The 17,598-nt window shown below is 39.5% G+C and overlaps 1 protein-coding gene across 14 annotated transcripts in view; it reads left to right on the top strand.

Annotated features, from left to right (window-relative positions):
* The window catches only part of KCNIP4 (potassium voltage-gated channel interacting protein 4), a 472,256-nt gene that overhangs the window by 437,223 nt on the left and 17,435 nt on the right, over positions 1-17,598 (top strand). For all 14 annotated transcript variants that reach the window (XM_030011722.2, XM_030011680.2, XM_030011689.2 and 11 more), the window contains 2 exons: positions 4,502-4,571; positions 10,331-10,401. In XM_030011722.2, coding sequence (XP_029867582.1) covers positions 4,502-4,571; positions 10,331-10,401 — 141 coding nt within the window. The remainder of the gene's footprint in view (positions 1-4,501; positions 4,572-10,330; positions 10,402-17,598) is intronic.

Below are 17,598 nucleotides of genomic sequence, written 5' to 3'. Positions count from 1 at the left end.
TTAGCTCATCCCTTAGCGATGGCCTAGACTAAACAAGCCCAGCTCTCCTTGTTGGCCATGTGCTCTCATCCCTAGCAGTCTTCATGGTCTTCTGCTGAACCCTCGTCAGTTCCTCCACATCCCTGGGAGGGCCCCAAGACTGTCCCGCGTAGATAGAGAGAGTAACTCCCTTAGCTTGCTGGCCTTGGCCCAGTAGGCGGTTTATCTTATACACAGTAAGAATTCTTTGTTGGCTCATACTCAGATTGACATCCACTGTAACCCCACACCCTTTTCAGCAGTGCTGCAATTCAGCCAGTCACTTCCCAGCTGGTACTGGGACAAGGGATGATTTCTTCCCAGATGCAGAACATTGCAATTCTTGTTGAGCTTCGTGAGGTGTCTGTTGGCCCAGATTTCATCATTAATCTGGCCTAGATTATGTTATTAAATGAAGGCCATTTGTTAAATTCTCCTACTGTTTTGATCAAAGCCCTATTATACTCAAATGAAAAATTAGGAACTGGACTGGGCTATGAAAAGCCACTGTGGGTTTAATTTGTGGGATTTTTGGTAGACTTAGCTTTAAAGTATATGCATGCTATTTCAAAATTATGTATGTGTTCTTCTATTAAGTTCTATGTTTATGGAAATTTTAAATTTTCAGTCAGAATAAAAGTACATGCAAAAAGAGAAAATATTGTCAGTTGGAGATAATTAAGTCAATGGACATGAACATATATCTAAATTGAAGCAGAATGAAAACTGACAGCGTATAAAGCATGGGATGGAGAACCTGTCATGCAAAAGCCTATAATTAAAACATATTTAAAATTGCCAAAGCTCCTAATACAGCTTTATCCATCATACAAAATTGTTTGTTATGCAGACAACTGTCTGAGCTTTGAGTTTGTTTCTCCTTCATTCCCTTTCCTACTTTTCACTATTTCTCCTTTTTTGTGTCTTTTGGGGTTTGCCTCTTGTCTAAAAGGGGCATTGATTAGGTAGTAAAGAAGAACCCACCTATTGCAGTATTCTTAGAAATACTGAAGAAAAGACAGCTTAGACAGCATGAAGCTTGTAAATAATTTACAAGTTTTGGAGTGGTTCATAAGACCATGTGCTGGAGGTGTAATTTCCCAGCAGTAAAATTGCAAGCAAGAGAGATCATCAAAAGGCAGAATCATATTTATTATTCCCTGCCTCATTTTTCTGTCGGTTTATATTATTTTCTCTTTAAAGGAGGGAGCACTGGACTCGGGAAAAACCGTTCAAGATTAACTTTTCCTCCTTTTATTCTCCAGAAGGAAAATATAATACATCATTAATGCAATTTTAAAAGACTGTCAAACAGAATTTTTCTGTAACAAAATAAATTATATACAGCTGGAGGAAAAAAGAATATAGGAAATGGTTTAAATAAGCCTCACATTTTTCTTTCAAACTATTTAATTATTTTGCTCTCTTTTATAAGAGTTTAATGAAAGGTTAGAAAGATTTTTTTAATTATAGTTGATACAATGGAAGAAGTCAGCAATAACTTGACGTAAAGCCATGGGGCATACTTAACAATTACAATATTAAATCTCTTTCACTGAGCTAGAGAAATCTCCTGATAAACACAATAAATCCAGATTTATGAGTCAAGAAAAGAGCAGTCTTGGAGATAAATGATGTTGACTACATATATATTTAGACTAAAATTATTAAGAACAGAAGTGTTCACTGTCTTGTAGAGTCTCAGAGGAAAGATCCAAGCTAAAGAAAGAAAAGTTTGAACTGATATTTCTGATAAGAGTAATTGGCCAGCATTACAGATTTTTAATTAATGTCATTAAGATACCATTACTACAGACCACCAAGGATGGAAAAATGCTGTGGTAAAGAGCAGAGGAAAATACAGATGGTCAATCTAGATAAACTCAAGAGGTCATTCCTGGCTCTTCTAATATGTAATTCTGTGAAAGTAGGTTGCCTTTTTCAAGCAATGTTTCTTTCAAACAGTATGGTGAAACTGGAGTTCATTAAGTGATAGAAAAAGGTATTACCTTTAAATTAGGTGTTCAGATCATGTATTTCTCTAAAAACAGGCTGCTAACTTATTTTGAACTTGCAAAGCATAAATCAGACAATTTTTTCCAGAGTACCTTTAATTCCCCTCTAACATCACGACATTTAAATGGAGTCAGGAAATGGGAGTCGTACTCTTCGCAGCTTCAGACTAAGGACTGACACAGTTGGAGTTGCTGGCATTTCCTGTAAAAAAGGGGAGAGCACTCTTTGCAAAATGAGCATAGCGTGAATGTCTTTCTCATCCAAGGGAAAGGCAGGAGAATCACTACATGTTAATAAGCTATAGAGTTAGATGAACTTAAATGCACATTCAGTCACTCATTATTTATTAAGCGTCTCAGAAAAATTAAAAAAAACCACCAAAATCAGAGTTGTATGAATTCAAATAGACACGTTTTCTTTTTAGTTCACTCAAAATATGCCTAGCTTTTTGTCTGAAAAGAAATTACCCGCAAAACAGAAAGAAGCCACGGCTTCTTTTTCTGAATTCTAAAATACTGCATTGTCCTTTCACACTCCCATCCGTTTCAGGGAGAAGGCTGCACTCTTCCTCCTTGGGCAGGTCTGGGAATGATGTAGAGTATATACCGATGTATGCTTGGAAGAGGAGCTTGTGAAATGCCTTTGTTACATTTTCTACATTGAATAACTATAATGTTACATCAGTGAGTATCTGAACACTTCACTGATGTTTTCTTTATTGTGCTTCAAATACAAGTAAAAATACTGCTTTTTTGCATGCACTTATACAACTCCAGAAGGCTTCAGATAAAAAGACAGGCAGCGTAGTAAACCTGCTAGGGACCACAGAGACATGAGACCATCTGACTACAGTCTTTTTGGGAGCTGGTAAAGCAGAGAGAGCTGTTTTAGAATGCCTTCACACCCAAATACGTGACAGGAGATGCCACATCAATTAACAGTTTGCTCCTTACTGGATGAAGGGTAGAGATGCTAGATTCATTTCACTCTTCCTCCCATTCCCCAAAGGCTTTGGTTTGAAAAGCAGTGTGGCCCAGCAGTCAGTACTTATCTGGTCTTACAGAGAACTGTGCTCTAGTTCTGCCTCCATCAGTGACAGCCTCTGTGACCAGGAACAAGTAATTTTGTACTTCTGTCTCCGTGACCGCTGTTTGTCTGTCTGTTCTGATCAAACAGGATTTTTTCTTACTACGTGTTTGCACATGCTTAGTTATGGTGAAGAGCTGATTTCGGCTGAGGATAAGTGACATAAATCAAAATCCTAGATCTACAGATCTGATGTTTTTTCCAGGCAGTGCATTCATCTCTCAATTAGCAAGATTACACTATTTGTTTCTTAGCAGAAATTGTCACAACTATGAATATCTCAGTGTTCCTTATTTGATCTAATAGAAGTATCATTTGCTGTCACAGGAAAAGCTGTTATTACACTGGTAAATGATGTTACACTATTCTTTATCTTCATTTAAAGCTATTTCCTTTCCCCAGTTTAGGACTAGGAGCACACAGGTTGGGCCATCAGTCCAAATAGCATAGCAATAGACAAAAATAAATGTATGAACCTTAACACTTAATTTGTCTTTTCTTACTTACCTTTGTTTCTAGAAATACTTTCCTTTTAAAGAGCTTGCCAGGCTTTTTTCACCCTCTGTGTTAAAGAAGGAATTAAGGCAAAAAGGAATTAAGGCAAAAAAAAATTAAGTGCATTGCCTGAAGTCATCTGCTCAGTCTGACAAATTCAGGACTAGAAGTTGGCTGTCTGGTCTTTGATGTTTATGTGTGACTTAGTAAACAATACAGTATTCCTTCTGCTTTTCCTACCTCTTTACCCAAGTCATTTTTTTGTGAAGTCACTGCTCTAATCCTCTTTTTTCTTCTCCTTCACTTCCTTTTATTTTCTTTGTAATTGCTCTGCTCTGACACTTTCTGCTCTTTCTTTCTTACATATTTCAGTTTATGAAAAAGTTGTAAGAGGCAGAAGGATCTGCAGGGTTTGAATAAGATCTTCTGTGGCAGGATCTTTCGGATTCATTGAATATAACTCTTCCGGTAGAATGTTCTGCATGTTATATCAGTAATACCTAACTGCAAATGCAGTTTACGTTCCTGCTTTGTTTCCATACCATACAAATGCTGCTTGCAGCTGCGGGACCAACTACCCATGGCCCACAGCGACACCGGTAGCTCCACGCACTGCAGCACAGTGGTTGCTGCTCACGTCTGTCACTCAGGTCTCAAGACTGAAGTTGAGATATATGGCACAGAAGAAATTTTTGTCCCATGGGAACTCTTTAGGAAGGTACTTCAACGTGATAAACATTTAATGCATTAATATTTGGTTGAAAGTGAAAAATCGGACATGGTAAGCTCTCAGAGTCAAATACATATTCTGTATGGTCTCATAAACAGATAATTTGAGTGGACCAGATTGGATGGTATTAATTTCTTGTCTTTCACTTTTTTTCAGGAATGCCCCAGTGGCGTTGTCAATGAAGAAACCTTTAAAGAGATTTACTCTCAGTTCTTTCCACAGGGAGGTGAGTACAGGGCAGATGTAATTAGTACTATGGTGAACAAAGAGTTATGTTTGTCAGTTCCTAAGTCTGACAAAAGAGCCTGTTGTTCAAATGAACGAGATTGTTGTCTCAAGCTCTTGTCTGAACTCATGGGTACTTCTTTGATGGCTGGACACATTTTAAAGTATATCTTTCTGAATGAATTGCAATGATACCTACAAGAAATCAGTCTTCTATTATGAAGTTACTACCTGTGTTTGGGTACCTTTGAAAACCAGGTTTCTCTGAGTAGGATATTTCTTTTTAAACTTTCTACATAGTCTTCACCATTCTCTTTTATTCCACAAAACCTTTCACAGTAGGAATGAAAACCATAGGAGGCACTACAGGTACTCTCTAATAGTGATGGCAGAACCCCCTTGACTTCTGTGGGCTTTCTCTACTTGAATGAGGGCTTTTTTTGCTAACTTTAATTTCAATTAATTAATTTCCATGGGTTTCATGAATTTCATTAATTCATAAATTTCATTTATCTTCATTACCTGTTAGTGCAATGAAGATAACACAAAACAGTTTTTTGCCTTGAACCTCGGATTTTCTTTTAATTTGAATTGGTTTTCCTCTCTTTTCTTCCTTTTGCTTTTACCATTCAATCCTGCCTCTTCATCTTCTCCCACAGCTCTTGAGATTTGCATGTTTCCCTGGGACTGTTCATAGCTCTTTCTTTTCACTTGTATTAAAAAAAACCCCACACTTAATTGGTAGGAACAAAATGTCTCTCAATCAGTTTTATTTTGAATAAAGACCTAGAAAGTAAAGAGCAGCATTCAGTGTGGATTACCATCACTGAAATCCTTAACAAGTAGGCACACTCAATAGGGAAGAACAAAAGGCTAAAAGAGTTGACCTGCCTACTGATTATTTCTATATCTAAGCTTTTAAACCAGGCTAACAATTACAGTTTCAGATACTATATTTTTTAGTTGCCCTGGCTAGTGAAAATAATTCTCTGCCTGTGATTTACTACACCTTTACTACACTTAAAATAATAATTTAAAAAATTATATTTCGTATTGCTACACTCAAAATTGTTTGTGGGCAAAGAGAAAGCATACCTTTTCTAAAAGTAAAGCTAAAATATGTTGTGAGAATACATGTAACCTTAAAAGCCTTATCTTTATTATTCCAGACCTAATTGTTACAGAAAGGAAAGAAGATTAATGTAGTTAAAATTGATATATATTCAATTCTCAGTTTCTACCCCTTTTCCTGGTGCTAATGCTTACCCTTCTGCTGGTCCTCTGGGCCTTTAGGGCAGTAGCATCATTTGGGGGAGGACGTGGGGACTGCAGTGGACTGTTGGCATCTGGAGTCCTTCCCTGGGAGGATCAGGATGTTCATGTGGGTGCTTCCTTTTTCCTCACTCTAGGATTCACCTGGGGTCTTTTCTGCATGTTTGCTAACAAGTTTTTACACCTTTCTTTTTCTTCATTGGTTTGCAGCTCCACATTACACCCAAATCTATTATAGGTGGTGACTTTTATATGTGTTAGATACTATTTCTTTGTTCTCTTTGCTACCCATAAAACCAGTTTTGTCCAGCTCCATGCCTGAATTTCTTTAGCTGATCATGGGTGAGTTGTTTACAGCAGTGTCAGCCTGCGCCCTGTCCCTTCTCATCCCACACCTGCTCTCCTCTGCACCGCATCCCGTCTCTCTGCTGCTTAAGGCCTCTGCTGCAGTATGAGGCAGAAAGTTCTTCTCTCCACTGCATCATTACTTTAGAGTCGTAAATACCTACTTCTACATAGAATAACTGCCTGGTTTTGCTACCTGTATAAAGCTATAGTTGCACCACACAAGTAAAACCAGTGAGCCTTAGAAACCTGATCAATTTGAGAGACTGCTGTCACAGCTAAACCTTGGGAAACAAAGCTGCAAGCTGACGAGCCTCTGTCCTTGGATGAGCTCCCTGTAACACTTGTGCCTTCTTATCAGCAGGGGCAATACTGCATTACTGGGGCACACGGTTATACTGTTCGCTGCAATTCCAACAATGCCATTACTCTATCTGCAACAAAGGAGCTACACTTTTCTGAAAAAAAAAAATATGCTTTTTCTTCTTGCTTCATTTAACTTCAGTAAAATAGAATAAAAAGATTTTTAGCAGGGTAGAAAAGTATTGAATCCAGATAATTCACCCAACAGTAACAGATGTTGTTGCGCACTAGTAACAGCATTTTTAGCTTTCTTAATAAAGCTGTTTCAGACTTCTCGGCAAAGAGCACCAAGAAGTGAGCATCAGAAGCTATCCCTTTCCTCTCCCTATCCTCCGTGGCCTCCACGCAATGGCGTGCAGCCGTAGTGGTACATAAAGACAGTACAAACAAATGTGAAAGCTTTATGTAGTTTCGTCAAAATTTCAGGAAAAATATTTAGTGGAAAAGGCAGAAGAGCTGAATCTCCTTCAAAGAGTAACCGCTCACACCATTAATCCTTTAATTTCTGTGGGCCCACTGAGACTTGAACTGTTTTGTGTAGGTTTCGTGCTGGTTTGTAGGTGCCTGTGTTGACTTTTGCCATTTTCTGAGACATATGGGAGCCAAAGTCTATTCTTTGCTCCTCACATTAGCCAAGGTATCTTCAAAGCCCAATTAGTTGTCTGTATTTGCATAGCCCTGCACGCTAACAACAGGGTCAGATCATCATATTTAAGTGTCTATTTAAACAGCCAGACTGGAGACTTAAATCTTTGAATGTATTGCCAAAGTATTGTGTGCAGCTAAGGCCTTTAAATTTCAGTTGTGCTTAAAATATTGGTTTTATGTATGGCTGAATATTAAAGAGGAAAACAAAAGTTTGAAAGTTGTCCCCAAATTAAAATGTGTGTCATAGATGTAGATCTGTGCCCCAACTTTCCATGTAATGCAAAACCAGATACAACATGATGTATCTTCATAACGATTCATATCCGAGCAAACAGAATGATGTTGTGTAAGATTTTAAGCTTCAGGGTGACCAAGCAATCACCAGAAAGTCATTTTCCAATGTCATCCAGCAAGTCACTTCATCAAGCAACTTTCAAGACTATCCAGGACAAGGTACAGGAGGAGTAGAAAGAGGACAAGGGGGCTGCAAGAGTAACAAAGGAGATAACGCTGGATTGCAGTAAAAGCAATGTATTTTAAAAGGCAGAAGTAGCTCTGTAAAAAGCTTTCCATGTCAAAAAGGCACTCCAGTAACTTCTTTTTAGAAAACCACTGCCATACAGGTGAATGAATCGGCCCGCTGTGTTCATGTAATGGATTGCCTGAAATATAACTTGGGATTTGTTCTTCAGCTGGGCAGGTCAGATAAGAATCCACACACTGAATAATTATTACTCTCCTCCTCCATTATGAACAGAACAGCTTATGTTCATGGTTTGATAAGGCATACTCTCGGATGTATAATAACTACCATTTTTTGTCTCTGATGTTTAAAATGCTTTAATGGTGTATTTCAAAGGAATTCTGATTTAATATCTATTCCTGTCTCAACCTGTCAAAATATCAATTTAGCCTACTAGTTATGATATCAGATCCCTGAAAAGAAAACATGTTTTATTTGAAAAGTTAAGCGTTTGTCTAACAGGATTAATGTTCGAGATTTAGGTGGGGCAGGGGCAGGGGGGAATCACATTAAGTAGCTCTAATTAAAAGAATAGTGTACCTCATCCTTCCGTGTTTTTGAAGGCAACATTTCAGGCCAGAATTGCCTGAACAAGCAACCCTGGAAAAGACCTCTGAATTTTTTCTTTTTTCAGAAGCGGTTACTAGAAAGAAAAGATTCTTCAACTAGAGATTTTTTTTCATACCCCATCATACAAAAAGTAGTATATTGTATCACGTATGGGCAACAAACAATAAAAAACCTTTGTGTTAACCTTTGTGTTTTCTGTAAATCTACAGAAAATAATTAGGAATATTTCACATGTTTTTAAGAAATGAATGCCAAGAAAATGGGAAGCTGTTTAAAATTCAGTTTACAGTAATTATACCTCTATAATACATTTTTTCCCTGAAGATGGTTTGCATAATATATTCTGTTGCACAACAGAAGTCTCAGTAGATTATAGAAAATATGACTATTAAAATCCTAAATATAAACTGAAGTCAACAAATGTACATTTTTCAGTTAAAGTGGGAATTTCTCTGCTGTGCTTAAGCAATTATGCTGATGACTGGATACATGGATGAATGAATGAATGTCTCAATAGTGGTTGTTTGTTTTTTTTTTTTAATTCTCTGAAAATGCATTAACAGACACAGGGTTTAAAGGTTGCAGAGTTTTGTCTTGTTACAATTATTTCACATCACATGAAATTAACATATTGAAGTAAGACCAGAGACTTCACTTACTAATATCAGGTCTGAATCTGTGAACTACAGATTTTGAGTTTTGGTATATTTGTTTCCTTGGAGTCAAGGTGGCATTTCAGGTGAGTGACCCAAGACTATCACTCAGTTTAATTCAAAACGATGTTTTGGGCTATGACAAAAAATGGTTTTCAGGATTAATATGAAAGGTAAAATGATTTAGTGCCAAGAAATCGGAAAAAGACATCTCAGCACTGATAAGGTTTTTCCATGATAGGAAGGATTTTGTCCTGCAAGGGGGACACAGATTTCATAACACTTCTCACTTTACTAGAAGTTTGTAAGGTTAATGTTAATTAACCTAAAATTAATGTAAATACATGAAGTAGAAAGAGCAAAGCAATGAATATTAAAAGTAAACATGAGCCTACATTAATTTGCATGATTTTGAGGGAGGGAAAAGACACCAAGGAAAACTGACTTCCTGTAATGCCAGCAGCTTGTACCTCACATCAACAGGGCAGTCTCTGGAGAAGTTCTCTTCGCAATATATTACTCCTGAAGCAGGTTGTGCCTCTCAGAAGGCATTCAGTGGAAATGGAAAGATGGATCTTTACAAAAACTGAGAGGCTTGACAGATTTATATTTATTGTGTTTCTAAAATGAGTAGATATGCACTAGTCAGTAGGTTTGAAAAGCACACAATTAGTAAAGGGATCACTTATTTGTCATCTTTCAGAGTCTTATTGACCACTTCAGTTAGTCACAACCAGTTTTTCCAAGGTTTCTAAGCACATAGTCCTCATACGATGTTCATGGGAATAAAGCAGCAACCCAGCTTTAAGAATCTGCTTCTCCGGACAGGATTTTATCTCACTTGTGGATGAGCACATGACCCAAGTACAGCAGCAGCTTTCTGATAAGCTCAGCTTCAACCTGGGTAACTGGCCTGTCTTCAGAGTAAAAACGATATACCAGATGCACAGATGGTACTATCTGCTTCCCCCATGTAAAGTGAACAAATGAATGCATTTTTCTTCTTTAACATATGAGATAGATCCCCTATCGTGGTCATTTAACTGATAAAGTAGCATTCCCATTAACACAGGTTGTTTCAGAGTACAGTAACATGACTTCTTTGCTATTCATTCAGATATCAGTGATTAGCAGAAATGCAAATGAAAATTAATATTCTAGACCAGAATTTTAGATTTTCTGTTCCTAACAGTGTAGCTACCCACATACTTGCACTTATAATTTATCCCTCCTCCCCTGCCAAAAAAGAAGTTTAAACTGAATTGAAAATTTAGTCTTGCTGTCAAATTTTGGTATCAAAATGTATCTTGGTATCAATTTTTTTCATGAAATTAAATGAAATAAGGTGTGCTTACTATGAATTATTTTTACTGTTTTAAATTGTAGATTCCACAACTTATGCACATTTTCTGTTTAATGCATTTGACACTGATCACAATGGATCTGTAAGTTTTGAGGTAAGTGATGCTGTTACTTCATTCACTGCAATTGAATATTTTGCTATTCCTTGTAATTAAGTCCAGTTTGGTGGCTTTTATTATATGGCTCACATTATGAGAAATTTAGCTTATGTGACTCAAGTATCAATATCTTCCAATGTATTAACAAAAGTAATTATTATTATTTTACACTTGCATATCCCAAAATGGTAACTCAGACTGTGCTGCTAGGTAGTATTTTTATAAATCTGTTCATTTAAAAGGTAACTCAATTTATATGCAAGTTACATAAAATAATCCTTATCTTCCTCCCTGCCTCTGCAAGGTGAGAAGGACTCTGAACTACAGCTAATGTTATGGGGATGACTCAGCCAAAATAGGATTGCTCACACACTCTATTAGTTTCCAAGAGAAGGCTCCACAAAAAAAGGCTTGAAAGCAAATGTATTTCAAAGCAGAACAGTTTGAAACTCATTCTTCCTCCATTTAACTGCCCAATCTGTTTTCAGAATTCTGCCTTTCCCTGCTAAGGCTGATGTCATCACTTGCAAAGGCTGATGTCATCAATGCAATAACATGGTATAGAGGGCAATTCACTTCAATAGTTTACATGAAAACAGGGTGTACAAAATACTGCAAAGGAGCTGTTATTTTAAGATATAAAATTAAAAAAATAATCTCTCAGTTCATTTGCAAAAGGATATGTTTGCTTTGGGTTTTTTTGTTTATAATGGATGAATGATATCCTTACAACTTGAGATTGGACTGGGATAAACACACCCACTTTAAATTTGTTTAAATGTCCTACACATGTTTTTATGATTTACTTGAGTGAAAGATGCTGTGAGTTCTGACAGAAATTTTTTTGAAAGCATTTTCATTGCTTTATTATTGATGTAATATGGAAGGAGAAGCCTCACCAAGCAGGTGCACTGTGATCAGAAATCTATACCTCAACTGGGACTATAACCAGATCACCAGATTTGTTCAGATATCAGTGATTAGCAAGGTAAGGGACTCTGGAGCACAGGTAGTTTTTTCATCAGTCATCCCAGTCAAAGGGAAGGGGTTTGAAAGGGCCAGTCGAGTCTGGTGAATAAACAAATGGTTACAGGACTGGTGCCCAGCCAGGGGTTCCGCTGCTTAGACCACAGGACTCGCTTTGAGAAACCTGGTCTACTGGGGGCTGACCAGGTTCATCTGTCAGAGAAGGGGAAGAGTATCTTTGGTCATAGGCTTTCCAAGCTGGTGAAGAGGGCTTTAAACTAAAGTTGCTGGGGGTGGGGAACCTCAGTTCATCCCAATCCTACCAGTTGGATGCGAGTGCCGGCAATAGATGCCCAGAGCCTGGAGAGGGGTCACAGGTCAGCGGGAGAGCACCTGAAGAGCAGCACAGAGGAATTCCAGCCAGTAAGTCAGCTTCATCAGGGGCCCAGTTTAAATGATTCTATGCAAACGCACGTAGCACGGGGAATAAACAAGAGGAGTTAGAGGCGTGTGCACGCTTGCAGGGCTATGATCTTATTGGCATCACGGAGACGTGGTGGGATGGCTCCTGTGACTGGAGTGTTGGAATGGAAGGTTACAGGCTCTTTAGGAAGGACAGGCAGGGGAGACAAGGAGGGGGTGTCACCCTCTATGTCAATGACCAGCTGGAGTGCATGGAGCTCTGCCTGGGGATGGATGAGGAGCTGACCCAGAGCTTATGGGTCAGGATTAAAGGGAGAGCAGGGACAGGTGACGTTATAGTGCAGGTCTGCTACAGGCCATTCGACCAGGAAGACCAGGAGGATGAGGCCCTGTACGGACAGCTAGGAGCAGCCTCACGTTCACAAGGCCTGGTCCTCATGGGGAACTTCAACCACCTCGATGTCTGTTCAAGGGACAACACAGCAGGGCATAAGCAATCCGGGAGGTTCCTGGAATGCATTGATGACAACTTATTCCCCCAACTGATGGAGGAGCCAATGAGGAAAGGTGCTATGCTGGACTTTGTTCTCGCCAACAAGGAGGGACTGGTGGGGAATGTGAAGCTCAAGGGCAGCCTTGGCTGCCGTGACCATGAAATGGTGGAGTTCAAGATCCTTAAGGAAGCAAGGAGGGCGCACAGCAAGCTCACTACCCTGGACTTCAGGAGAGCAGACTTTGGCCTCTTGAGGGATCTGCTTGGTAGAGTACCATGGGATAAAGCTCTGGAGGGAAGAGAGGCCCAAGAAAGCTGGTTAATATTCAAGGATCACCTCCCCCAAGCTCAGGAGCGATGCATCCCAACAAAGAGGAAGTCAGCCAAAAACTCCAGGAGGCCTGCATGGATGAACAAGGAGCTCCTGGACAAACTCAAACACAAAAAGGAAGCCTACAGAGGGTGGAAGCAAGGACAGGTAGCCTGGGAGGAATACAGTGGAATTCTCTGAGGAGCCAGGGATCAGGTTAGGAAAGCTAGAGCCCTGATTGATAGAATTTAATATGGCCAGGGATGTCAAGGGCAACAAGAAAAGCTTCTATAGGTACATTGGTGATAAAAGGAAGACTAGAGAGAATGTGGGCCTTCTCCAGAAGGAAATGGGAGACCTGGTCACCTGGGACATGGAGAATGCTGAGGTACTCAGTAACTTTTTTGCCTCAGCCTTCACGGGCAAGTGCTCCAGCCACAACACCCAAATTGCAGAAGGCAAAGGCAGGGACTGGGAGAATGCAGAACTGCCCACTGTAGGAGAAGATCAGGTTCGAGACCATCTAAGGAACCTGAAGGTGCACAAGTCCATGGGACCTGATGAGACGCATCTGTGGGTCCTGAGAGATGTGGCAAATGAAGTGGCTAAGCCACTATCCATCATATTTGAGAAGTTGTGGCAGTCCGGGAAAGTTCCCACTGACTGGCAAAGGGGAAACTTAACCCCCATTTTTAGAAAGGGAAAAAAGGAAGACCTGGGGAACTACAGGCCAGTCAGTCTCACCTCTGCACCTGACAAGATCATGGAGCAGATCCTCCTGGAAACTATGCTAAGGCACATGGAAAATAAGGAGGTGATTGGTTACAGCCAACATGGCTTCAATAAGGGCAAATCGTGCCTGACAAATCCGGTGGCTTTCTAGGACAGGGTTACACAGTTGGTGAATAGGGGAAGAGCAACAGATGTCATCTACCTGGACTTGTGCAAAGCATTTGACACTGTCTCACACAACATCCTTGTCTCTGAATTGGAGAGACATGGATTTGATGGATGGACCACTCGGTAGATAAGGAATTGACCGGATGGTCGCAGTCAAAGAGTTGTGGTCAACGGCTCGATATCCGAGTGGAGACCAGTGATGAGTGGTGTTCCTCAGGGGTCGGTATTGGGACTGGCACTGTTTAACATCTTTGTCGGTGACATGGAGAATGGGATTGAGTGCACCCTCAGCAAGTTTGCTGATGACACCAGGCTGTGTGGTGTGGTCAACACGCTGGAGGGAAGGGATGCCACCCAGAGGGACCTTGACAGGCTTGAGAGGTGGGCCTGTGCGAACCTCATGAAGTTCAACAAGGCCAAGTGCAAGGCCCTGCACATGGGTCTGGGCAATCCCAAGCACAAATACAGGCTGGGCAATGAGTGGATTGAGAGCAGCCCTGTGGAGAAGGACTTGGGGGAGTTGGTTGATGAGAAGCTCAGCATGACATGGCAATGTGTGTTTGCAGCCCAGAAAGCCAACCATATCCTGGTCTGCATCAAAAGGAGCGTGACCAGCAGGTCAAGGAAGGTGATTCTCCCCCTCTACTCTGCTCTCGTGAGACCCCACCTGGAGTACTGCGTTCAGCTCTGGGGCCCCCAACATAAGAACGACATGGACCTGTTGGAGTCCAGAGGAGGGCCACAAAGATGATCAGAGGGCTGGAGCACCTCTCCTATGAAGACAGGCTGAGAGAGTTGGGGTTGTTCAGCCTGGAGAAGAGAAGGCTCCAGGGAGACCTTATAGCAGCCTTCCAGTACACCTAAAGGAGGCCTGCAGGAAAGCTGGAGAGGGACTTTCTACAAGGGCATGTAGTGATAGGACAAGGGTTAATGGCTTTAAACAGAAAGATAGTAGATTTAGATTAGATGTAAGGAAGAAGTTCTTTACTGTGAGGGTGGTGAGGCACTGGAACAGGTTGCCCAGAGAATTTGTGGATGCCCCATCCCTGGAAGTGTTCAAGGCCAGGTTGGATGGGGCTTTGAGCAACCTGGTCTAGTGGAAGGTGTCCTTGCCCATGGCAGGGGGGTTGGAACTAGATGATCTTTAAGGTCCCTTCCAACACAAATTATTCTATAATTCTGTGATTATTTGCATTTATTTAAAAAAACATTAACCCCATCTACCTTTTTCCAGGCAGCTGAAATCAATGGGCTCCATGTGAAACTAGAAGTAGGATTGGAGGTTTTATTCACATCTTCTGTACATAGGCTATTTCTACAAGGAATCCTTCTGGTCAAATCAGCAACAGCAGAGGCGATGAGAGAAAACTTTTTTAGCATTAGTATTTGAGAAGTATTTCTGCTGTTAGCATTAAGAATACTGAGAACAAAAGAAGTTTTTGTATCTTTCCTGGACAATTTGTTGACATTTGTATCTCAGACAGAAAGCCTTAAGAAATGCAGTAGATATGAAGCCCTTTTTAAGGGATTTTAATATCTCAAAGTGCAGGTCTGTGTATAAAAAAGGCTTTGGAATAAAATAAATCACGAAAATAAAAGCAGCAGTGTTTTTTTTTTTTCATTGCCAAAACAGACATTTCCAGCTTACTTTTGTTCAATATTAACTCAGAGTGATCCAGACTTTGATATTATTTGCAATAATTTTGAATTCAGCATAACTCTACTGCTGTCAAAGGACTCTTGCTTCTGTGTCCTTGTACCATGCAGCAGCATTATACTTACAAATTGTATGATAGCCATTTTAAAAGCATCCTCCTTATGTTAAAGATGTTTAGTTTTTTTTCTAATGCTGTGAAAGTAGCTGCAAAATGTGAAAATAGATATTGTGAAATGTGAAAAATACAATCACGTCATTTTTTTTCCTGCTCCTTCTTATCCTAGGTGCAACTGTGCCCTATTCTTTCTATACCAATACGCACTCTAGTTTTCTAATTTCCATTAGAAAAAAACCCCAAACAAACAGTACAAAAGATAGAGAAAAACAGAGTGTTTCAAAAATTTGGAGAATAAATAATCATTCATCCCAGTTTACTTTCTAAATCGAAGTGTAGGAGTAAATACAATTTAATATAATGACCTATGATGAAAAACACTCTTTGGCTCTCTTCTATGTAAAAAGGATATGAAAATCTGAAATGGTACTGAAAGAATGTAGGTAAGAATGGTATTTTTTTGTGTTGCACTCCCCTTTTTCTAATGAAGCAGTGGTAGCTGGAGTTGTGGGGAAGAAGAAAGAGAATTTGTCCTAGCTTTTTGCTCTTTTTTCCTCAAATTTTCAACCATCAAAAATGAAGTGTTAGACTTTAGCACAACTTAAACGCACACCTTCATTGGATGAGGTTGCTTGGTGAGATTGCTATGTCCTTAGAGTTTGGTCAGCCCTAAATCTGTATACTCTCTGATAGGAGTCAGGCTCTCCAACTGAAGCATTTTATGTAGCATGAAAAACAAACTCATGAAACTAGCTGCTTGAACCTACCTCTTCTTATCCCATGATTGTATCAATTTTGAGACTAACTTATTTCATAAGTTACACCAACTAGTTTTGCTTTAACATGAGGAACAAACAGATTTTCAGAAAACCTAGTGACCCAGCTATTGAAGGGCTCTTTTGGCATATTAGTGAACTGAAGTTCTTTTTTCCATCAGACAGAAACAGATGTGAAAGCAAGGTTTCCACTTGCTGCATGAATATTGTAAATGAACCAAAATGAAGATCTGGGCCTCAAGGGTATTTACACAGCCAGGAAAATTGAGGCTAATTAACTTCAGACCTATAGTCAAAAGTAAAGCACATTGCACCCACATGCAAATATCCAAATCAGTATCCTGAGTTTGTTATACATGCAGATTAAGGCTATTCTAAATGTGATCTTAACGAGAGGGAAGTCACTCAGTAATCCCACTAATTCTTAGTGCCTTAGAGTACAAAGCTGTGCCCAAATGCAATGGGGATGTTTAAAGATTTTTTTTTAATCAAAACCAAACTTGTATTTGTTTCTCAAAAAAATGATTAATAATACTTAGCAAAGCCATTGGTGATTTCCTGATTGCTTTATTCCTCAATTGTTACCTGAGAATTTTTCATTAATTAATAAATTAACAAGCATGTTAACTCAGTTACATAGGAGTCTAGATCTTAAGATCAAACACAACTTTGGTATTTCTCTAATAATAACAGTGACAAACAGTCATTGTCTCCAAGGCAGTAATATGAGGGTAGCTGTTTAATGAATCATAGAATCATAGAATGGTTTGGGTTCTGAATCTCAGTGTTCAACACAAAAAGCCTTGTTCATATCATGTAGGAAATGAGCTAATTTTTCTCAGGACAGTGGTGATCTCTCAAGCATTTTAGTACCAGCTGGTGTAAAGTAGCTACAAAGAAATATATTTCCTCTTAAGAGCAGCTCCTCCTCGGTGATCTCTGTTTTATATGCACCAAGGCTCCACCACTTCTGTGACTCACATTCATCACTTGATTCCTTTCCAAAATCCTAAGGTCTAAATCCAAAAATGGATTTAGGTGCCTGTCTACCTAATTCTGGCCTTGAACAAGACATATAGGAACACATGATCAGGTAGAATAATTTTAAGCTTTCCTATGGATTTGAGACAGCACACTATTAAGGTTGTTAATTAATTTATTAATGAACTAGTTCTCCCCAAAGATTTACTGAGGGATAAAGCAATCAGAAAGTCATCAACAACCTTGCTAAGAGATAATTAATCACTGCTGGAAAAAAACCCAAATGCAAGTTAATCCCAGATCACAACCAGAGGTTTTATACAGCTGTGGTGCAGGACTGAAATGTGAGCAGGCTGTGATACTGAGTGCACAGAGGCTCCAATACAGGTGCAATGATGCTCCATTTTGCAACCCTTCAGTGAGACATCCCCCTTTCTTGCAGAATCAAAGTTAGGCATGGGAGAGTTTGGCATTTAATGGACATCTTCACAGGTATTAGCATGCTTAGCAGGAAGCTAGCAAGTTAGAAATAGGAGACTGTGGAAAGGAGTAAAGGCAAGTACCAAAGCACAG

The sequence above is a fragment of the Aquila chrysaetos genome, chromosome 1 (assembly GCF_900496995.4).
Source record: "Aquila chrysaetos chrysaetos chromosome 1, bAquChr1.4, whole genome shotgun sequence".
NCBI classification, from domain to species: Eukaryota; Metazoa; Chordata; class Aves; order Accipitriformes; family Accipitridae; genus Aquila; species Aquila chrysaetos.
This window is presented reverse-complemented; position numbering and strand designations above follow the sequence as displayed.